The sequence below is a fragment of the Myxine glutinosa genome, chromosome 5, assembly GCF_964187855.1.
Source record: "Myxine glutinosa chromosome 5, kmMyxGlut1.1, whole genome shotgun sequence".
NCBI lineage: Eukaryota > Metazoa > Chordata > Myxini > Myxiniformes > Myxinidae > Myxine > Myxine glutinosa.
In genome coordinates this window covers 84443231-84462882 of record NC_136265.1, presented here as the reverse complement: position 1 = coordinate 84462882, position 19652 = coordinate 84443231, and the positions used below count along the sequence as shown (strand labels likewise).

Genomic DNA, 19652 nt, shown 5'->3' with positions numbered 1-19652 from the left:
TGTTCGTTCCCGTAACAACATGTATGGCCAGGAATTGTAACCATTTTTATGCCTCTGCAGCCGAAGGACGGAGGCATTGTTTTTCCAGGTTGTCTGTCCGTCTGTCCATTATCAGAATTTTGTTACCACGATAACTTGTGAACCACTGGCGGGATTTCAACCAAAGTCGGCACAATCATGTACTGTAATTAAAAGATGAATGCATTAGATTGTGATTTCAAAAGGTTGATGATGATGATGTCTGATGTTGTCTCTCTCTTTTTCTCTCACGCTCCCTCTCCTGTGACCTTTAATTGAGATCAAACGTAACTGTGGGTGCACATCTGACGTGTGTGGACTCATATCCATCGACGCGTTTGCGTGCTTTCATACTATGTTCTTTTTTGTTCCATTTTTTTCTGTTTTTGTCAAATAAATTTCTTGTAATTGATTGTTTGTGAATTTGTTTAATAAATCTGTAAATGCAATTTAAAATGTATTTACCCATTAGCCCATGTGGTGTGTGTCACAAACAGTTACTGATTTAAATAAATTAATGTATATATATTATTGTGCACCTCATTCGCTCATTGCTTCATGCTCTTCACTCCCCTTGCTTGCCGCTCGCTCACCTTGTCTCCACAATCTCTTTTCAGCCCGTTGTTTGTCACCTGGAAGATTGGCCGTGACAAGCGACTCAGAGGTTGTATCGGAACATTTTCCGCCATGAATCTCCACTCTGGCCTCAGGGAGTACACACTAACCAGGTAATCCTGATCCTCCCTCCATCACCTTTCCTTATGTCACTTTGGTAAATCTCGCGCGTCATAAAAGAGTACCTGTACTGAAATTGCAGTGAATATCTTCACAAGAAGATTCCAGGTTGGACAACCGGGTAGTGGGTGACTGAAAATATGTAGTGTGCACATATAGAGCAAATCGAATGCTTTGGTGTGCCGCCATTATTGTCTGAATAGAAAAATTAACATTTAAAAGTACTAATATCGTCTTCTTCCCTACGCAGCACAAGGCTACGGGGTAGCATCGTTGGTCGATGGCGTGGCCGTGGCGCTGACGCAGTGTCCCCTATTGGTTATAGCAGGAATTTGTCATTTGTTGATGGTGACCTACCCTTCACGAAGAGTCCGCCAGCTATTTCCGGCACCCTGTTCAAATTCCAAATTATTGTACCCTCCGTCGAGTGTGCTGGGTTGGGGTGGTGACCTGTCGAGTATTGTCATTCATTAGGGACACCTTTCCTAGCCCGAATGTGGAGCACCGAGGGTTTCACGAGTCCCAGTACCCGATACGAACAGGAACTCATTTGAAAGACTCTGTGGTGTAATGGTTGGAGAAATCGGTCCGAGTCGGGGAGATCAGTGGATCAAACCCCGTCCGAGTCGTACCAAAGACTTGAAAAATTGTACGTGCTGCTGCTTCCTTGCTTGACGTTTGACATTTGAGAGGTTGAGGGCACGGGCAATCCCCAAAGGTTGGCATCTATGGTAAGGAAGAAATTCCGCCTGAGGAAATGCCCCGCTTAGTGTGGTGAGAAAGGTGGCGCCATTGCTGTGACGTCTCCTGCGCACAGAGTGCACCGGGAAGTGACGGCACTTTCCCCAAGCTCAGTGGCCGTGTTTGTCTCGTCTAACAGTCGTGTGTGTTTGTGCGTGTTAGTTCCATTACGAGCCTTAAATCCTGTTAAGAAAAACAAAAAAAAGTTGTCGCTTCCACGCACTTCGGGGGCAACCGGATTGAACGAACCATTGACGTAGTTGTCTGATGTTAGACGTCAGGTGACATTTACAAGTAGGGCTGGTGTCTAATGCCATAATGTGGTTTGTACAGCAGCAACTTTGTGAGGATGGAAATAAGATTTTCTTTCTTTTGAAAAAAATAAATAAATAAAAGGACCAAATATGTGAGCACAGTGACGACAATTGTTCTGGAATGGCTTTTTTCGTCAAAAGTGCATGTAATTAATAAATACAGACTATCAAACGTCCGTGAAGTTGTGGAACTTCCAAACTTATTAAGGATAAACTGTATTTGACCTTCGGTTGAAATCAGGAACCCTCAAACCCGTCATGGTGTAAAATCCGTCCTCTATATAAATAAATAAAAAACACCTTTAGAGGCCATTTTCCCCCGCAAAGCGGGGGTTGGCCTTTTTCGGGAACCGTGGTTGTTGTTGTTTTTTGGTCCCCTTTTTGAAGCAATGTTTTACGGCCGGATGCCCTTCCTGACGCCAACCCTTTTTGCCGCCTTTAACGACAAACAGGGAATTACCAGTGAACTGGTACTCAATTAGCCGACCTCGGAAGGATGACAGGCTGAGTCAACCCCCCTGGCGTTAATTCAGCGATCGACCGGGATTCGAACCCAGGATCCTAGGATCCTAAGCCGGCACCCTAGCCGCTAGCCCAACACCAGGGTTGTTGGCCTTTTGCAACACGACCCAACGACCTCTATGTCGGTGCCAAAATGTGACGTTGTGGTATCACAGTCTAGGCCTGTCACTTATACCTGGGATTTAATATTAATGGAATGGACTTGCTTGAAACCACAAGTATGTCAAATATAAATATATTATCTGGAGCACCGGAGTCAAACTCTCTGTGATGAGCAATTCAATATATTACACAGGATGTAGTCATGTTCGTTGCTCTATTCTGACTTCTGACGGAGGGCTTCGTGGATAGTATTTTTCAGTTTTATATATATATACACACATATATTTACACACATACATACACTACATGGCCAAAAGTATGTGGACACCTGAACATCACACCCGTATGTGCTCATCGAACATCTCATTCCAAAATCATGGGCATTGATATGGAGTTGGTCCCCCCTTTGCTGCTAAAACCACCTCCACTCTTCTGGGAAGGCTTTCCACTAGATGTTGGAACATTGCTGCGGGGATTTGCTTCCATTCAGCCACAAAACCGTTAGTGAGGTCAGGCACTGATGTTGGACGATTAGGCCTGGCTCGCAGTCGGCGTTCCAATTAATCCCAAATGTGTTCGATGGGGTTTCGGTCAGGGCTCTGTGCAGGCCAGTCAGGTTCTTCCACACCGATCTCGACAAATCATTTATGTATGGACTTCGCTTTATGCACAGGGGCATTGTGCTCCAAACTGTTGCCACAAAGTTGGAAGCACACAATCGTCTAGAATGTCATTGTATGCTGTAGCATGAAGATTTCCCTTCACTGGAACAAAGGGGCCGAGCCCAAACCATGAAAAACAGTCCCAGACCATTATTCCTCCTCCACCAAACTTTACAGTTGGCACTATGCATTCGGGCAAGTAGCGTTCTCCTGGCATCCGCCAAACCCAGTTTCGTCTGCTGGACTGCCAGATGGTGAAGCATGATTCATCACTCCAGAGAACGCATTTCCACTGCTCCAGAGTCCAATGGCGAGAGCTTTACACCATTCCATGCAACGCTTGGCATTGCGCATGGTGATCTTAGGCTTGTGTGCGGCTGCTCGGCCATGGAAAACCATTTAATGAAGCTCCCAACGAACAGTTGTTGTGCTGACTTTGCTTCTAGAGGCAGTTTGGAACTCGGTAGTGAGTGTTGCAAGCGAGGACAGACGATTTTTACGTGCCACACACTTCAGCACTCGGCAGTCCTGTTCTGTGAGCTTGTGTGGCCTACCATTTCGCGGCTGAGCTGTTGTTGCTCATAGACATTTCCACTTCACAATAACAGCACTTACAGTTGACCGGGGCAGCTCTAGCAGGGCAGAAATTTGACGAACTGACGTGTTGGAAAGGTGGCATCCTATGACGGTGCCACAATGAGGGTTCACCACAGGCAGGTCGGTGGTCTTTCTGTCTTCTACCGACTCCTCTCTGGCCTTGCTCCCTTTGCTCTGTCTGTGCTCTGTCCCCCAAATATTCCTTCAGGACGCACAAGAACTGCCAGCAACCCTCTTCGGGTGAAACTGCCAAAATCAAGACTACTCTTTCACTTTCACTCCATTCATTCCTCTTTTCTCCCACCTCCAGAACAATCTCAATCACTCTCTTCAAGTCCTCTCCTCCCTCCAGGTCTTCAAAACAGCTGTTCACCGCCATCTCCTCTCTTCCCTCATCCAAAACCTTGATCTATTTCTACCCCCGTTAAAACACCCCAAATCCGCCTCTTTCAATCCCCAACTTCTTTCCTGAAATTCCTTGTCGTGTTCATTTGCTTTGTACCGTGTACCCCTCCCTGCTCCCCCAGCCCTCTCCCTTCCACAGATCTCCCGACGTCCCTGTTGTGTGCTTGTGTGCTTCTCTCTCTCCCCCTCTTTTCTCCCGCTCCCATTCATTGTATGTTTTAAGTGTCTGTGCATGTTTTCATGTTCAATGAGTTAGCTATTACACGAGCCTCAATATTGGATACAAAAAAAAACCAAATAAAAAAACTGAGCTCTTCAGTGCAGCCCATTCTATTGATAATGTTTGTCTATGGATATTGCAAGGCTGTGTGCTTGATTATATATACCTGTCAGCAATAGCAATGGGTGTGGCTGAAACAGCCGAATCCACTAATTATTAGGGGTGTCCGCATACTTTTGGCGTTGTCGTGTATATGCATATTATGCACATATATGCATACACACACACACACACGCACACGCACACACACACACACACACACACACACAGTTACGGATCTCAGAGACGGCACTCCCCTTAGCAAGGGGGGGGGGGGGGGGTTAATCCCCTTGGCCTGTTAAGCTGGCCGTCTCTGGTCCTGGTACTTGTAACGCTCTTTTGCGGGGTGGAATTGATCAGGGTTATTGGTCAAAGTGTTCTCCCGAATACCTTTACCAATCCCTCCGCAAAACAGGGAGACAAGTACCGCTCGAACCACGGACAAGATGGTATTTGCCGAGCGGTTTAGCAATCCGGTTCGAGCCGTTATCAATTGACTAAACCCGATTCCGAGCGTTGGCCAAATCGTGCCACAGGTACTCAATCGAAAGAAGGGACTAAAGCGATCGGGGGAAAGAAGAAACCAAAGGTAAGAAATAACAGGTATTTATTAATTATTTACAAAACCAAAGAAACGAAAGCAATTTACAGTGAAGAGGAAGAAGCAGATACACAGGGCAAACCTTAAAACAATCTTATATTATACCCCAGACAACAAACAGGACAGACAAACATACTTACACGACAAGGGAATAGCAGGCAGGAACGACTGGAAGAAGGGATGAGAAGGCCCAGGCAGACGGTGGGCGTCGAGGTCCGGCTCCAGGAGTCAACTCGCGTCGTGGCGGGAAACCGTGGCAGGCAGCGAGCGCGTATCGTTCACCGCGTCTTCTTACGCGTCTCTCCCTTGTTCATCCCTCGTTCATCTCCCAACCGTGCCTTCTCACCGACTCTGGATCACGTCTCTCTCTGCCTTCCTCCCACGCGTCTCTCTCAAGCAGTCCCTCGCAGCCGCTTTTATTGCCCGTGTTGGAATCAAACCGCCGGCTCTGATGACACGCCTACCGGTTGGCTCACGGCGGTGCTGGTTGGCCGGTAAGGGCTTGCTGACTCCACCTCTGATGACGAGTCGACGTGCCACACCTTGTTCTGGTGGCTCCGCCCCCCTCCTTCCTCGCTTGCCCGCATGGTTAATGGCGGCTTGGGGCTATCAAACGAACCAAGACAAGGGGCAGCGAACGCTGCCTGGCTGTTACTTTGCGGAGACGTGGGTGAGGCGATTGGGGAATTGAAAGGGGCCTATCTTATTTGATTAATGCAACTCAGATTCAACTATTGGGAACAGGTCCTTAACTGAAACACACAATAATGAAATAACTACGAAGAGGTCCTTTGGTTCGCTACGTGTTTGTACATGGACTAACTAGGGTGCGATCTTTAACCAGCCAATTGATGGGGATATTTACAGGGGAACATTTATAAGGGATGCATCTATCTATAATTCCATTAATCTCTGTGTGTATGTGTGTATGTGTGTTTGTATGTGTGTATGTGTGTATGTTTGTCTGTGACCGCTGTTTCTCGACAACTACCGGTCCGATATACTTGAAACTTGCCAGGTATATTGCTGGGGACCCGAGGATGTGCCTTTTCAAGGTTTGAAATTAATCGGACAAGTAGTTACCGAGCTATGGCGATTTCTTTACCAAACACCGCAAGCCGTTCGCTTTGGACCAAACCATTTCATGTAAATAGAGGGGGGGGGGGTTCTGTGGTCGTTGCGAATGGACCAAACCATTCATGTAAATAGAGGGGGGGGGGGGGTTCTGTGGTCGTTACTGCCACGTGGTTTCAAAGTTTTTTTTTGTTGTTGTTTGCACGCATGTTTTTTTGCACCCACGTACGGGCACGCCCTAGGATGTTTACACACACACGCCCCTACACAAATTTTTTTTTTTTTTTTTTGGCAAGGAACGGGCACCCACGTACGGGCACGTCCTAGCTTATATATAGTACGGGCATGCCCTAGTTTACTAAAATTTACTCATGAAGGTTCTAAAAACCGTAACACGCCACCCGTTTTTCCTCTAGGGTCGTCTCGACCCGAACTAACTTTACTTAATGTGACACTCAGGTGTAGTAGCCCTCTACTATTAACCTTACCCTTGAGTGCGACAGTTTTAAGAACAACTACGTATGTCCCGCCTGCTACGTTGCATCCTACCTAACAGACTCACGCCCACAGAATAACCGAATTGCGGAATGGTCATCAAACTATACATTTACGGTGGGGAGCATTATTCACAAAACACTAATTTGTATTTATACTGCAACCCAGGACCTGTCATTTTGGGAGACAAAAAGAAAAGATCTGAAAAAGAGGAAGAGCCTGCACTGCACTGCACCGATACACCATACGCAAGTGCCCGGGGATGCACAATTGATATTGCAGTGCACCCCCGAGCACAAGAGCATCACAACGCACCAAAGCACCAATCAGCACCAGAAAAACACCAAAGCACCATCCAGTGCGCATTGCACATATTTCAAATAAATAAAAAAACAAACTATTGATCGGTTCTTCTTGTTTCTGCTCCCTCTGCTCTGCCGGTCCGATGTTCCTTGATGTTGTGCTTGATTTTGTTGCTTGCTGCCTATTTGAAAATAATAAAAAGGCACACAACGCTTCCATTTTTATTTAGGGCCCACAGGGGCCAACTATGGGTGGTCCACCTGTAGGGCAAAAGGGGCCACCTCACCGTGGTCCGCAAGCCAACTCTTCTCTGGCCATCATGGCCGGTCCCAGCAGAGGGGCCAGGCCCCAACATGTGGGGTCCATAAGGGTGTGGTGCTTGGCCACAAAAACGTGTGGTCCATATGGTGGTGTTGGCCGCAAGTAGTGCGGTCCATAAGGTGGTGTATCGATCCAGGCAGGCTGTGCAGCGGCGGCTCGGGCACACAAGTGCGGTTACCTGCACACTCCCCCCCCCCCCCCCCCCCCCCGATCCAAAAGGAACAAGCTGTGAGTGGGGAAGGAAAGAATAAAGCAAGCATCGGAGCAAGGTCACAAGGGTACACATCAGAACAAGGCAATGCAAGGCGAGGTGCGCATGGGAGCGAGCGGAGAAAGCTCGTCCCTACCGTACGTCACTCCCCCCCCCCCCCCCCTCCCCGTCACCTACCCTACCCTTGCCCTTTTCCCGTATTTACAAAACTCTACACATTTACAAATTCGTCACTATTGTCCTGTCTTCCCCATATCTCCCCTCTATACCAAATTGGTTACCAATCCCTCTAATCCAAATTTGCCATCAAGCCCAATTTCTCATCAATTCCTCATAAGGAGGAAGAGATGGAACAAACAAGCACAATGTCACCCCCACGTCATGATGCGTCTCACATTCCCAAAACATTTGCAACAAAAAAAACATGGTGTGGAGTCCTGTCACCACCTCAGGTGAGTGGATGTAGATGGTGTGAGGAGATTTCAATCCTAACTACCTTCTAAATGACTTTAACACTTTTACTCTACCCGGGTCTTTCCCTGCCAAACCATTGGCCATCTTACACTATGTGGTTCTAAGAACCGAACTCCCATTGACCAAACTGTGGTGCTCACCAAATTGGGGTCTCACTCCCCCGATTCAACTCCCTGTGCCTTCACACAATTTTCGGGCTGGGTCGTGTGGCTCACCAGCAGGTCTACTCACCTGCACACCTCCGCCACTGCAGTTGCCTCCGAGCTTACCTGCTCCTTACCCTAACCTACCTGGGGAAGGCCCTCTGGCTCCCTTACCCCACTACCGCCCTCTCTGGCGTCGGGCTACCCGGGTCCGTCCTCCGGATCCTCGGGCCCCACTGAACAACTCTACTGGCTCCCAGAGCCCACCTGCGGCCTCACCTGGCCGACAGACTAACAGTGGCGGAGTGCCCATATAACCATACACACACTAACAGGCCACACGCCCAGCCATTTCCACTTCACTAATGCACCCATCCAAACACCATTCTACCACACGCACCACAGATGCCAATATCCACCACAATTTACCGATACCCTCTACCTACTCTTAAACTACCCTCCCCGGGTATTCGTGAAAGGGGTCCATCTTCCCCATCCACTCCTTTCGCACCAACCACTCCACTCCATGTATTCCACACTACTCACTCCACATCATCCATTCCATACTCCATATATCCCATACCAGCTATTTCACACAACCATTCTCCATACACTCCATGCTCCATGCTCCATTCACTCCAGACCATCGATTCCATTCAACCATTCTCCATTCACCTGTGCTTTGCTTGCACACCTGTGCCCACACACCTGGTGTCACCTGTACAACTTTGGCCGTATCGCACCGCAGCTGCCCAATCTGGGAAAAGACTAAAACGACGAAATGCAAAGAGGAAAAGGAATAAGACGAGAAGACGGACAGAAGAGTAATTGGATTTATTGTACACACACAAGCAAAAAGGAGCAATCAAGTTTATTTACAACACATAAGACGCAGGTGACACAGTGCAAATACTAGCTTATACAGACTTAATTAACCCAGGGACAGAACAAACAAAACAAACTCACGTACACAAGAAGGGTGGAAAGGCAGGAGGTGGATGGCTGGAGGGAGAGGAAGGTCCAAGGGGGTCCTGCAGCACGATCGGCGCGTTTAGCAGCCGCCGTTCCTTTGCGGCCCTGCTCAAAACCGCCGTTCAGGCCCCAAGCTGCTGTTGTGGCTGCTGTGGACGTCGCGTGCTTTGCCAGGACTTGTCTGACTCGTTGGTGTCCAAACCCTCAACTCTTTCTTGGTCCACTCACTCTTTACCACCGACTCCTCACCGCAACCACTGACCACCACCACCGACTCCTCACCGCAACCAACGCAACCAACTGACCACCGACTCCACTGACGGACTCTGACTCTCCGACTCACTCAACGCTTCTTGCGCGCGCGCCTTTATAGCGCCTCCAGCGATCAAGCCGCCGGCCTTCAGAACACGCCCATCGGTGTGCTCACCTCGGCCCTGATTGGTCGGCACGGCCCTCTAGCTCCGCCCTTGATGACGATGGGCGGGCACGCCTTTCTTCCCCGACCCGAGCCTCGTGGCCAATGGTGGTTGAAGAAAACCGCCCAAAATGCAGTTGGCCATTGAAATGAAATGAAAGGGGATAGGCTCCGGGCCAGGTATGGTCCATCTGCACCCCCCCCCCCCCCACAACTCTCCGACCCTGGGTTTTTCTGAACCATTGGGGTGTCCTGGGGTGGAAATCAACTGGTAACAGTAAATAAACTTGGACTCACTACCCATTTGGTACCTATATTGGATGGTACCCTCAAAACAGCATATTTTTAAATCCGCGTTGCGCCATATTCGACACACGTGTTCTTTTGGTATTTGTGCCTGCTAATATTAACTCAGAATAAAAAGTTATATACCAAAAGAAAGCTGTTCATCTACTGATCATCATAGAATATTGACACATTACTTATAATGGTACCTTAATGGTCATAACTAGTGCTGAATAGCAGTACCCCACTTTAACGTAACATAATTCGGTATCGACCGTACTATTTCATCTTACACACATAATATGAACACATTACACCTGATATGCTTACATATATATTTTATTGGCTTTCTCCTGTATATCAGCTTTAATTTGATACCAGATACATCCCCATAGCTTCAATTCTCTTTTTTATACAGCGTGTCAAAGATACTACCTGTTTCGCGGGAACCATGAATCATATAATCTCGGTAACAGTCTTTGTCTATATTCAAAAGAACTGCCTATTACACTTATAAATGTCATTCATAATCGAATATCATAATCATACTGCCATCTTATTAACATATTAAACAAGAAAAACTTGTTTATTAATCACAGTAGTTTTTAATATCATCATATTAATATTCATACACTGGGTCAAACACCTTCCACAGAACAGTAACAATGTAATGCTCGAATATTTACTGTAAAAGTAAAAATATTTCTTATTTGAAACTAAATTTTAACATCCCATTGAAAAAATTTTTAGTATCGAATATTTTGATGATAAACCAAACATTATTGCTCAACAACAGATATCATAATAATATTAACAGTCAGTTTTATCCCTACAATTACATATGTATGTCGTACACTCAGTTAACCACATTATATCATACTAGGGCATGCCCGTACTATATATAAGCTAGGACGTGCCCGTACGTGGGTGCCCGTTCCTTGCCAAAAAAAAAAAAAAATTTGTGTAGGGGTGTGTGTGTGTAAACATCCTAGGGCGTGCCCGTACGTGGGTGCAAAAAAACATGCGTGCAAACAACAACAAAAAAAAACTTTGAAACCACGTGGCAGTAACGACCACAGAACCCCCCCCCCCCCTATTTACATGAATGGTTTGGTCCATTCGCAACGACCACAGAACCCCCCCTCTATTTACATGAAATGGTTTGGTCCAAAGCGAACGGCTTGCGGTGTTTGGTAAAGAAATCGCCATAGCTCGGTAACTACTTGTCCGATTAATTTCAAACCTTGAAAAGGCACATCCTCGGGTCCCCAGCAATATACCTGGCAAGTTTCAAGTATATCGGACCGGTAGTTGTCGAGAAACAGCGGTCACAGACAAACATACACACATACACACATACAAACACACATACACACAGAGATTAATGGAATTATAGATAGATAATACAAGTATCCACTCTCAAAAGAACACAAACAAACAATTGCATTTTGTTAATTATCAACAAAAGTCAAACACTGCATGAGTGCAGTCAAGTTGGCTTGCTTGCACGAATGGCATATGTCCATCATGATCAGTCATCGTCACTGTCACTTTCATCGGTATCACTGTACAAAACACGATCCATATCATCAGGTGTTTCATCACCTGATTCATCATCACTCTCATCGTCGTCTGACATGACCTGAGCTATATCAGCCAGCTCACGCGGAAGCATGTCTCCATCATACCAGAGAGGATCCAGGCAGCCTTTCTCCTCTTCCCAGCCATGGCCTGGACTTGCTTTGGGAATCCTTGGTCGAGGAACGTGAGCTCTCTTCCAAATTCCCACTTGGTGGTTGACCCTTCGGATGTGCTGTGTGAGGCTCCTCATACATGGTGGAATATTGGCCATGTCTACATTGCCTGAGGGTAGGTGACGATTCTCCTTGGCACATAGCTCATTTATTCTCAGGAGTCGCAGATCATCAACGTGTGATACCTTTCCTCTTCCATACATGGCACATGTGAAGCTGTCTAGTTGATTGTTCAGCTCTTCTGGCACATCCCACGTATCTCCAAGCTTGTTGAGAATAGGGATGTATTGCGGCAGACGAAGCAGCGTTTTAACAGGTTTGATTTTTCCAATCCCTCGGAAAGCGCTAGTGCTGTCACAACCGCTGTAGGCGTGAAGTGCCATAAGAGCAGTACTCTTCTCTTGGCCGAAGTCTGCTGCGAGTTTACTGACGTTTATTAGCCTCTGCTTGTTTCCTGTGCCTGTGTCAAACAGTATCTTTATGTCGTTTTGCTGGTTTTTCGCATATTTGCTGGTTTGCAGGTTAATGACATACATTTGCCTCAGGTCGGATAGTTTCATTATCTTCTTGGCCATTAACACATCCCTTTCAATGGCATCACATACCACATCGAATGCCTGTCTGTGGGCTTCTTCTAATTCTCCTTGATGGTGCTGTGCCTCTTCGTCAGTACTGCGCCATTTCTCTGGCTTTTGCATATATTTCATACGGCAAGTTTTGTGGAACTTTGCCTCAGAGGCAAAAAGATCATGGCCTCGGATCCTCATTAAGAGCGTTTCATCTTGCTTCATTTCAGCCATCTCCAGTACCGGCTTCCAGCCTTCATACTCGAACTGGCTCATCCCCTGGGTAGTCCAACTGCCATGCACTTTCACTTTTTTACGACTTTCCGAAGAACAGAAGATACAGTCTGGCTTAAATATGATCTTGTCACCAGAACTAGTACGGGCCATCCGCTGAGTTGTGGCACCAGTTGTTTCAGATGTACCTGCAGTAGGAGGGTTCAGTCTGTCTAAGTTCATCGTGAAACGCTTGTAACACTCCCAGTGGAAACCATGGTGTTCGGCCAGAGATTCAGGGACCAAATCACATGTGTCCTTCATCATATGCGGAGACTGTGGGGGTTGTGCAAGGCGTCTTTCTTTGACCTCCTGCAGCTTGGCCAATTTCTTCTCAGAATTTTTGAGTCCAGATAACAAGTGCAACTCTCCATAGCTCAGTCCCTTTACATGAGTTATGCACACAATGGGTGGTTGTTCACTCTCACGTGTACGTTTCGCTCGCGCCGGATGTTCCATATTAGCGTTGTTACTTCACCTGCAAAACACATCAAAATATTGGTAAGTACCAAGCTGAATAATTATTATAAATTGCATCTTAATTATAAAAAATATCTTATATTGCATACTTAACTATGTAAAAAAAGGTGTTTAACTTAACTAATTGACTCGTTCTGTCGCTGTAAGAGACACTTAAATAACATAATTGTACAATCTGATGATCTCAATTTACGCAGGATACAAACATGGAAGGATCTGCATGCCATTTTCGTCAAAATTCCTGCAATAAACTACAGTGATACATCAATACAACAATATATTAAGTAACACATATTAACAATACATAGATTTTGTCATGTGTCCAACATATATGTACATGATATACGTGGCAGCATTTGTAAATTGACAAATGCAGCATCGCCTACAATATCACCCCATACCGGTAGTATCTTTGACACGCTGTATAAAAAAGAGAATTGAAGCTATGGGGATGTATCTGGTATCAAATTAAAGCTGATATACAGGAGAAAGCCAATAAAATATATATGTAAGCATATCAGGTGTAATGTGTTCATATTATGTGTGTAAGATGAAATAGTACGGTCGATACCGAATTATGTTACGTTAAAGTGGGGTACTGCTATTCAGCACTAGTTATGACCATTAAGGTACCATTATAAGTAATGTGTCAATATTCTATGATGATCAGTAGATGAACAGCTTTCTTTTGGTATATAACTTTTTATTCTGAGTTAATATTAGCAGGCACAAATACCAAAAGAACACGTGTGTCGAATATGGCGCAACGCGGATTTAAAAATATGCTGTTTTGAGGGTACCATCCAATATAGGTACCAAATGGGTAGTGAGTCCAAGTTTATTTACTGTTACCAGTTGATTTCCACCCCAGGACACCCCAATGGTTCAGAAAAACCCAGGGTCGGAGAGTTGTGGGGGGGGTGCAGATGGACCATACCTGGCCCGGAGCCTAGGATCTATTCTCTTTCACTGGTGCAATGGAGTACTTCAATTAATGGGAGACACAGCCTTACCCTAAAACACAGAATAAGAGATAACTATCAAACAGGGGTATTCTATTATTTGGCTGACGTGTATGCTTGTGGACTAATTATGGGATGCCATTTCACCTTTACACAGCTCCGGAGGCAGGGGGGCGCAGAATAAACAATAATCATCACCAATTTACCACAATACAACACAATCAAAAAAATACAGGCCTCATATCCGCAACAATATATATATACACATATACACACTAGGGCGGTTCTTAGCTATTTAATTCTTAGCAAAAAAAAAAAATTGAATTGTTTTACTCCTAACATTTAATTTTTTTGGTATTGAGGTAAGACTTTTGCCTGTGAAATATTTTTTTAATACATCAAGTTTTAGGGGTTGCACAGTGACTCATGGTTGCCAGCCATTCAATGTTTGTGCCCGATAAGCGTTGATTTCCTGCAATCGGGAAACCTCTTGTGATGTGATGGTGTGTTGCTTTGTGTGATGGTGTGTTGGTGTGTGATTGTGTTAAGTTGGTGTGTGTGTGATGGTGTTGGTGTATTGGTGTGTTGCATGTATCTGTGATGGTGTGTGTAATGGTGTGTGTGATGGTGTGTTGGTGCATGTGTTGGTGCATGTGATGGTGTGTGTGATGGTGTTGGTGTATCGGTGTTGGTGTATTGGTGTGTTGGTGCATGTGATTGTGTGTGTGTTGGTGTGTGTGATGGTGTTGGTGTATTGGTGTGTTGGTGCATGTTATAATGGAAATGAAATCATCGCCGAGTAGTGCCTCGTTTCATTTGTGTGGGAGTGTATTGTATGAAAGAGTGTGATACAGAAAGCACTTTTTGTGTACTGTTGTATTGTACATCATGTTCATGTCTCTCAGGTTGGCCCTGTTTGAAATCTGGGTGATAATTATTTTCGTTATTGTTGAACACTACGGTCAGTTCTTTCAATTCAGTTAGAGTTCAATCTATTTCTGTTTCATAGTTTTTTTTGGAGAGACCGCAAAACTTCATTACCCATGTAACACAATGGACAGATCATAGTGCCGAGATTCCCATGGAACTAGCGATTGTTTTGTGATGCTGGTAGTGGGTAAGCGAGGTCTGCTAAGAAACCATGTTTCAATGGATTGTGCAGCGGTGCTCACCATGCTTACCGATTTGGGAATGACATATTACCCACGTAACAATTTGACGGACAACACACTTACGAATTAGTAACATTTTATTCATTAGTATTTACAAAGTAGGCCTTATTTGACATTTGTGAACGGAAGGTATAAGCACCCCTGCATATTTTGTTGCAAGCATAAAATGTGTACATCTTCCGACTATTTTACAACTCTGCTGTCTTACGCAATATTTTGACGGACATGCGTTACGTGGGTAATGAAGTTTTGCGGTCTCTCCAAAAAAAACTATGAAACAGAAATAGATTGAACTCTAACTGAATTGAAAGAACTGACCGTAGTGTTCAACAATAACGAAAATAATTATCACCCAGATTTCAAACAGGGCCAACCTGAGAGACATGAACATGATGTACAATACAACAGTACACAAAAAGTGCTTTCTGTATCACACTCTTTCATGCAATACACTCCCACACAAATGAAACGAGGCACTACTCGGCGATGATTTTATTTCCATTATAACTTTATTACATGTGCTCTCAAACAGAATTTAGCTCACATTATTTGACCAACATATCCAGTCAAGAATACACTTCAAAGTAGGGTCCGTCAAAATGACCATTTATTGTGGAAATAGCCATATGTATACCTATTAAATATGTATGTATATAACATGTATGTAAATATGTATGCCTATGTAAGTATATGTATACATATGTAAATATGTATGTATGTATATAATATGTATATGTGTAATATGTTGTAATATAAAACCACCGTTTAGAGGCCATTTTCCCCCGCAAAGCGGGGGTTGGCCTTTTCGGGGACCGTGGTTGTTGTTGTCTTTCGGTCCCCTTTTTGAAGCAATGTTTTATGGCCGGATGCCCTTCCTGCCGCCAACCCTGTTTGTCGCCTTTTTACGATAAACAGGGAATTACCAGTGAACTGGTACTCAATTAGCCGACCTCGGAAGGATGACAGGCTGAGTCAACCCCCCTGGCGTTAATTCAGCGATCGACCAGGATTCGAACCCAGGATCCTAGGATCCTAAGCTGGCACCCTGACCGCTAGCCCAACACCAGGGCTAATATGTTGTAATTCCAGGGCTAATATGTAATACCAACACCAGGGCTAATATGTTGTAATATGTTATGTATAAATATGTAAAATATGTTATAATATGTTATGTATATTGTATACATATTAAATATGTATGTATATAACATGTATGTAAATATGTATGCATATGTAAGTATATGTATACATATGTAAATATGTATGTATGTATGCATGAAAATATGTATGTATGTATATAATATGTATATGTGTAATATGTTGTAATATGTTATGTATAAATATGTAAAATATGTTATGAAATATAACATGTTATATGTGAAATATGTAACATATACATGTCATATGTGAATATACACATATGTCATGAAGACATATAGACATACATGAAGAGATATACACATGATCCATGTCTGTTCATATATACATGAAAAACACTGTCCATGGAGACCTCCGTGAAGCCGTGTGACGACATGTCTATTAATTACATACTGTTATCCTGACAACACATACGTCTATTAATTACATACTGTTATCCTGACAACACATACGTCTATTAATTACATACTGTTATCCTGACAACACATACGTCTATTAATTACATACTGTTATCCTGACAACACATACGTCTATTAATTACGCACTATTGGAATGTACCTTTCAACCCTTTAGACTGCTGAGACCCCTTAGACCTTTGAAGACCCTTTACCACCCTCAAGACCCTTAAGTCCCTTAAATACCCTGAAGACCCAGAGGACCCAAAAGGCTCCGAAGACACCTAAACACTCAAAATACCCCTTTACACCTGCCTCTTGCTATATTTATTTTCTAACCATTTTCTTCTTTCAGTGCCCTTAAGGACAGCCGGTTCCCTGCGATGACCAGGGACGAGCTACCCAGATTGTCCTGCTCCGTCTCGCTCCTCACCAACTTTGAAGATGCGGGAGATTTCCTTGACTGGGAGGTAAGGTGTTCCGCTCACTCGTGGTCGACCTCGACAGCTCCATGTGACGGTCCGTCTTTTGGTTTTGCTGCCAAGATTTATCTTCCCATTTTGTTTGAAAATAGGGTTCTTGCTTGCAGAGGAAGCTTGTTAAGGGTCCGAGTTTTGTAAAAGTCATGATCCCAGATCTCTGAGATTCTACAGGGAGAATGGAGACGTTTCTCCTGATTCTGAACGCCCGGACGCTGATCCTGTGTGCAGGTTGGCGTGCACGGGATCAGGATAGAGTTCATCAACGAAAAAGGCTCAAAGCGGACGGCCACCTACCTACCGGAGGTGGCCAAGGAGCAAGGTGTGTTCTGCCTGCACAGGCCGCTGTGCCTTGTGACATACACCCACGTGTGATGGAGATGGAGGGTAAGCAGCAAAGCTAACATGGCTCAGTACACAGGAGGAAATGGTGCTTGCAACAGTCGGCGAGTGGCAATCGGGGGGGAGGGGGGGGGGGGGAAATTCCCAGAATACCATTGCCCGATTGTAAAGTTTAAAAACACCATTTGCCATTCGGTGTCCTGATGTTAAATTTGAGTTCCCTTACACGGAACTTCGGAGCAGGAGGAGGCCATTAGGCCCATCGAGCCTGCGCTATGATTGCCGACACGGATGGTCATACGTCCATGCTCTCCCCTTTTCCAATGCGGAGCGTCAAGTAAGGAAGCGGCACGTAGCACTTGTGTAAAGTCTTTTGTACCACTCGGTTCGAACCTCCGACCTCCCAGACTCACGGCGGACACTTTAACACCACTGAATCTGGTACAAAGTTGATTTGTTTGCAACTTGCGATGCACTCGTTTATAAGATGCCAATTATCTCATTTACTCCTTTTTTCATTGAAATTTGAAGTGAGAATTATATAATGATCGGTCTGATTCGTTTTCAGTTTTGCCCTTAAGTTTATTTTTAAACTAAATGAAACTGTCTGAGCTCGTTTCAGAATGAACGGAATTTCATTTACCGAAGTGTTTATTTCCGTCTAAAGCGAATACAAAGCAAACTACCTGTGGGTGAGTTTGGGCTGTGCTCATCTCCAAATATGCTTCCCCCCTCCATTCCCCCACCGCACGGCCCTTCCTCAAAGGAGGACCTTCCTCAAAGGAGGGCCTTCCTTCCCTTTCTGGCTATTGTTTCTTCTATTTCAACAGGTCCCTCACCCCAACTCTGTGTGTGCATCCTGGTGGTGTTCTTGCTGTAAATGTCAATAACTCCGTTCATCACTGTCTTGTGTCCACACAGGGTCCTCCTAACCTACTGGAATACCTGTGGATGCATGCACTCTGCAAACCACATGATGTTTCCATGTGGTGTTTCATTCACCCAACGATGACTACTCCCGACACCTCTATTTCCATGAACGTGGGTTAACTCAAAAACATCCATAAGGTGTGACTTCAACAGCCAACATGCCGAGCTGGCTGGGCCTCAGCTATGCAACAATCAGCCAGGGCATTGCAGCGTAGACCTTCTGCGAATATGTGGGTCTGACACAATCGGTCAACTAGCCAACATGGATATCCTCCCCTCCTGGACTTTCCATACAACCTCTCCTGGTCCACCTGACTCCTCTGACCATTTACTTGTCAAAGCTCGAATCGCTCTCCGGCTATTGTTGGAGAGCAACCTTGACAATGCAGAATCTGGCTGGTTGTCCGAGCCAACTGGCAGGAAATGCAATCTGTGCCCTCAAAAGGATTGGACTGCCATCTCCCGAGCATCTGATATTGATTCCACCTGGGAATACTTCCACAAAAGCTCGTGCTCTCATGCACCGGTTTATCCCAACACATCTGTGGTTAATTCTATCTGTCTTTGTGACACGGGTGCGCACCGACTCCAGTGGCTAGGCGGTTCTATTCAAGTGGCTCGTTTCCGCAACACGGCTTGAGCCACACACTCCATAAAGCTTAAAACAGGTGTGTCTTCTATCACAATAACCTTTATCATTGCACTTTGGCTGCCAGAAAACATCATGTTGGTAATTCCAAGGCTGAACTCTCCAACCATTGTCCTTCCTCAAAGTTATGGTGGCACCTTGTCCAGTCCAAGTACAGGCCTGGTGTGGTGTACGCTGTCCTTCCATTATCTCCCTTATCTTGTATGGCATCACCGCAAACTCCACTCAAGACGAGACAAAATGTTTCAATTCGGTGTTTGCCTTCAAATCTCGTGTACCCGAATCCCTCCTGCTCTGTGTCCACCTCAGCCTCTCGTATGCATCGTCCGAAGCCAACTGCAGACGGATCGTCCTCCGTTGTTCTAAGTCTTTCCTCGAAAAATCAGAACTAATCACGGCCTACACGGTATTTGTCCATTGATCGATGGAGTACTGCTTTCCCCTTTGGGCTGAATCCTCAGCATAACATCCATTCCTGCTGGAGTCTGTGGAATCTAAAGCTCTTGGCATCATTGGCATCTCCCACCATGAGGAGGAAGTCCAGGTTGTGCTGCTCTGACGTCACACACAGGTCAGTGTGCTCTGTTCTTCAACCACCTCTCCTCCGGTCCAGCTCCCTTTACCACCTCAGCCCTCCTGACCCTCCTCGATCCTCCAGGATGCATGCCTTCTCCGAGTGAACCCCTCCTGGTTAAAGTCCCCAAATCCAGGCTTACTTCACGGCTCCTTTATTTTGCGTCGCCTTTCTCTTATTTGTGGAACTATCTTCCGAAGACGGATCAA

General features: G+C 45.3%; 1 protein-coding gene across 3 annotated transcripts in view; it reads left to right on the top strand.

The window, feature by feature from the left end:
* AMMECR1 (AMMECR nuclear protein 1) overlaps window positions 1-19652 on the top strand; it is a 175225-nt gene that overhangs the window by 148641 nt on the left and 6932 nt on the right. For 2 of the 3 annotated variants that reach the window (XM_068116860.2, XM_068116861.2), the window contains exons 3-5: window positions 636-746; window positions 16825-16939; window positions 17180-17270. In XM_068116860.2, the coding sequence (XP_067972961.1) occupies window positions 636-746; window positions 16825-16939; window positions 17180-17270 (317 nt within the window). Of the gene's footprint in view, window positions 1-635; window positions 747-16824; window positions 16940-17179; window positions 17336-19652 lie in introns of all 3 variants that reach the window. The other variant, XR_010984488.2, reaches the window with a different exon arrangement.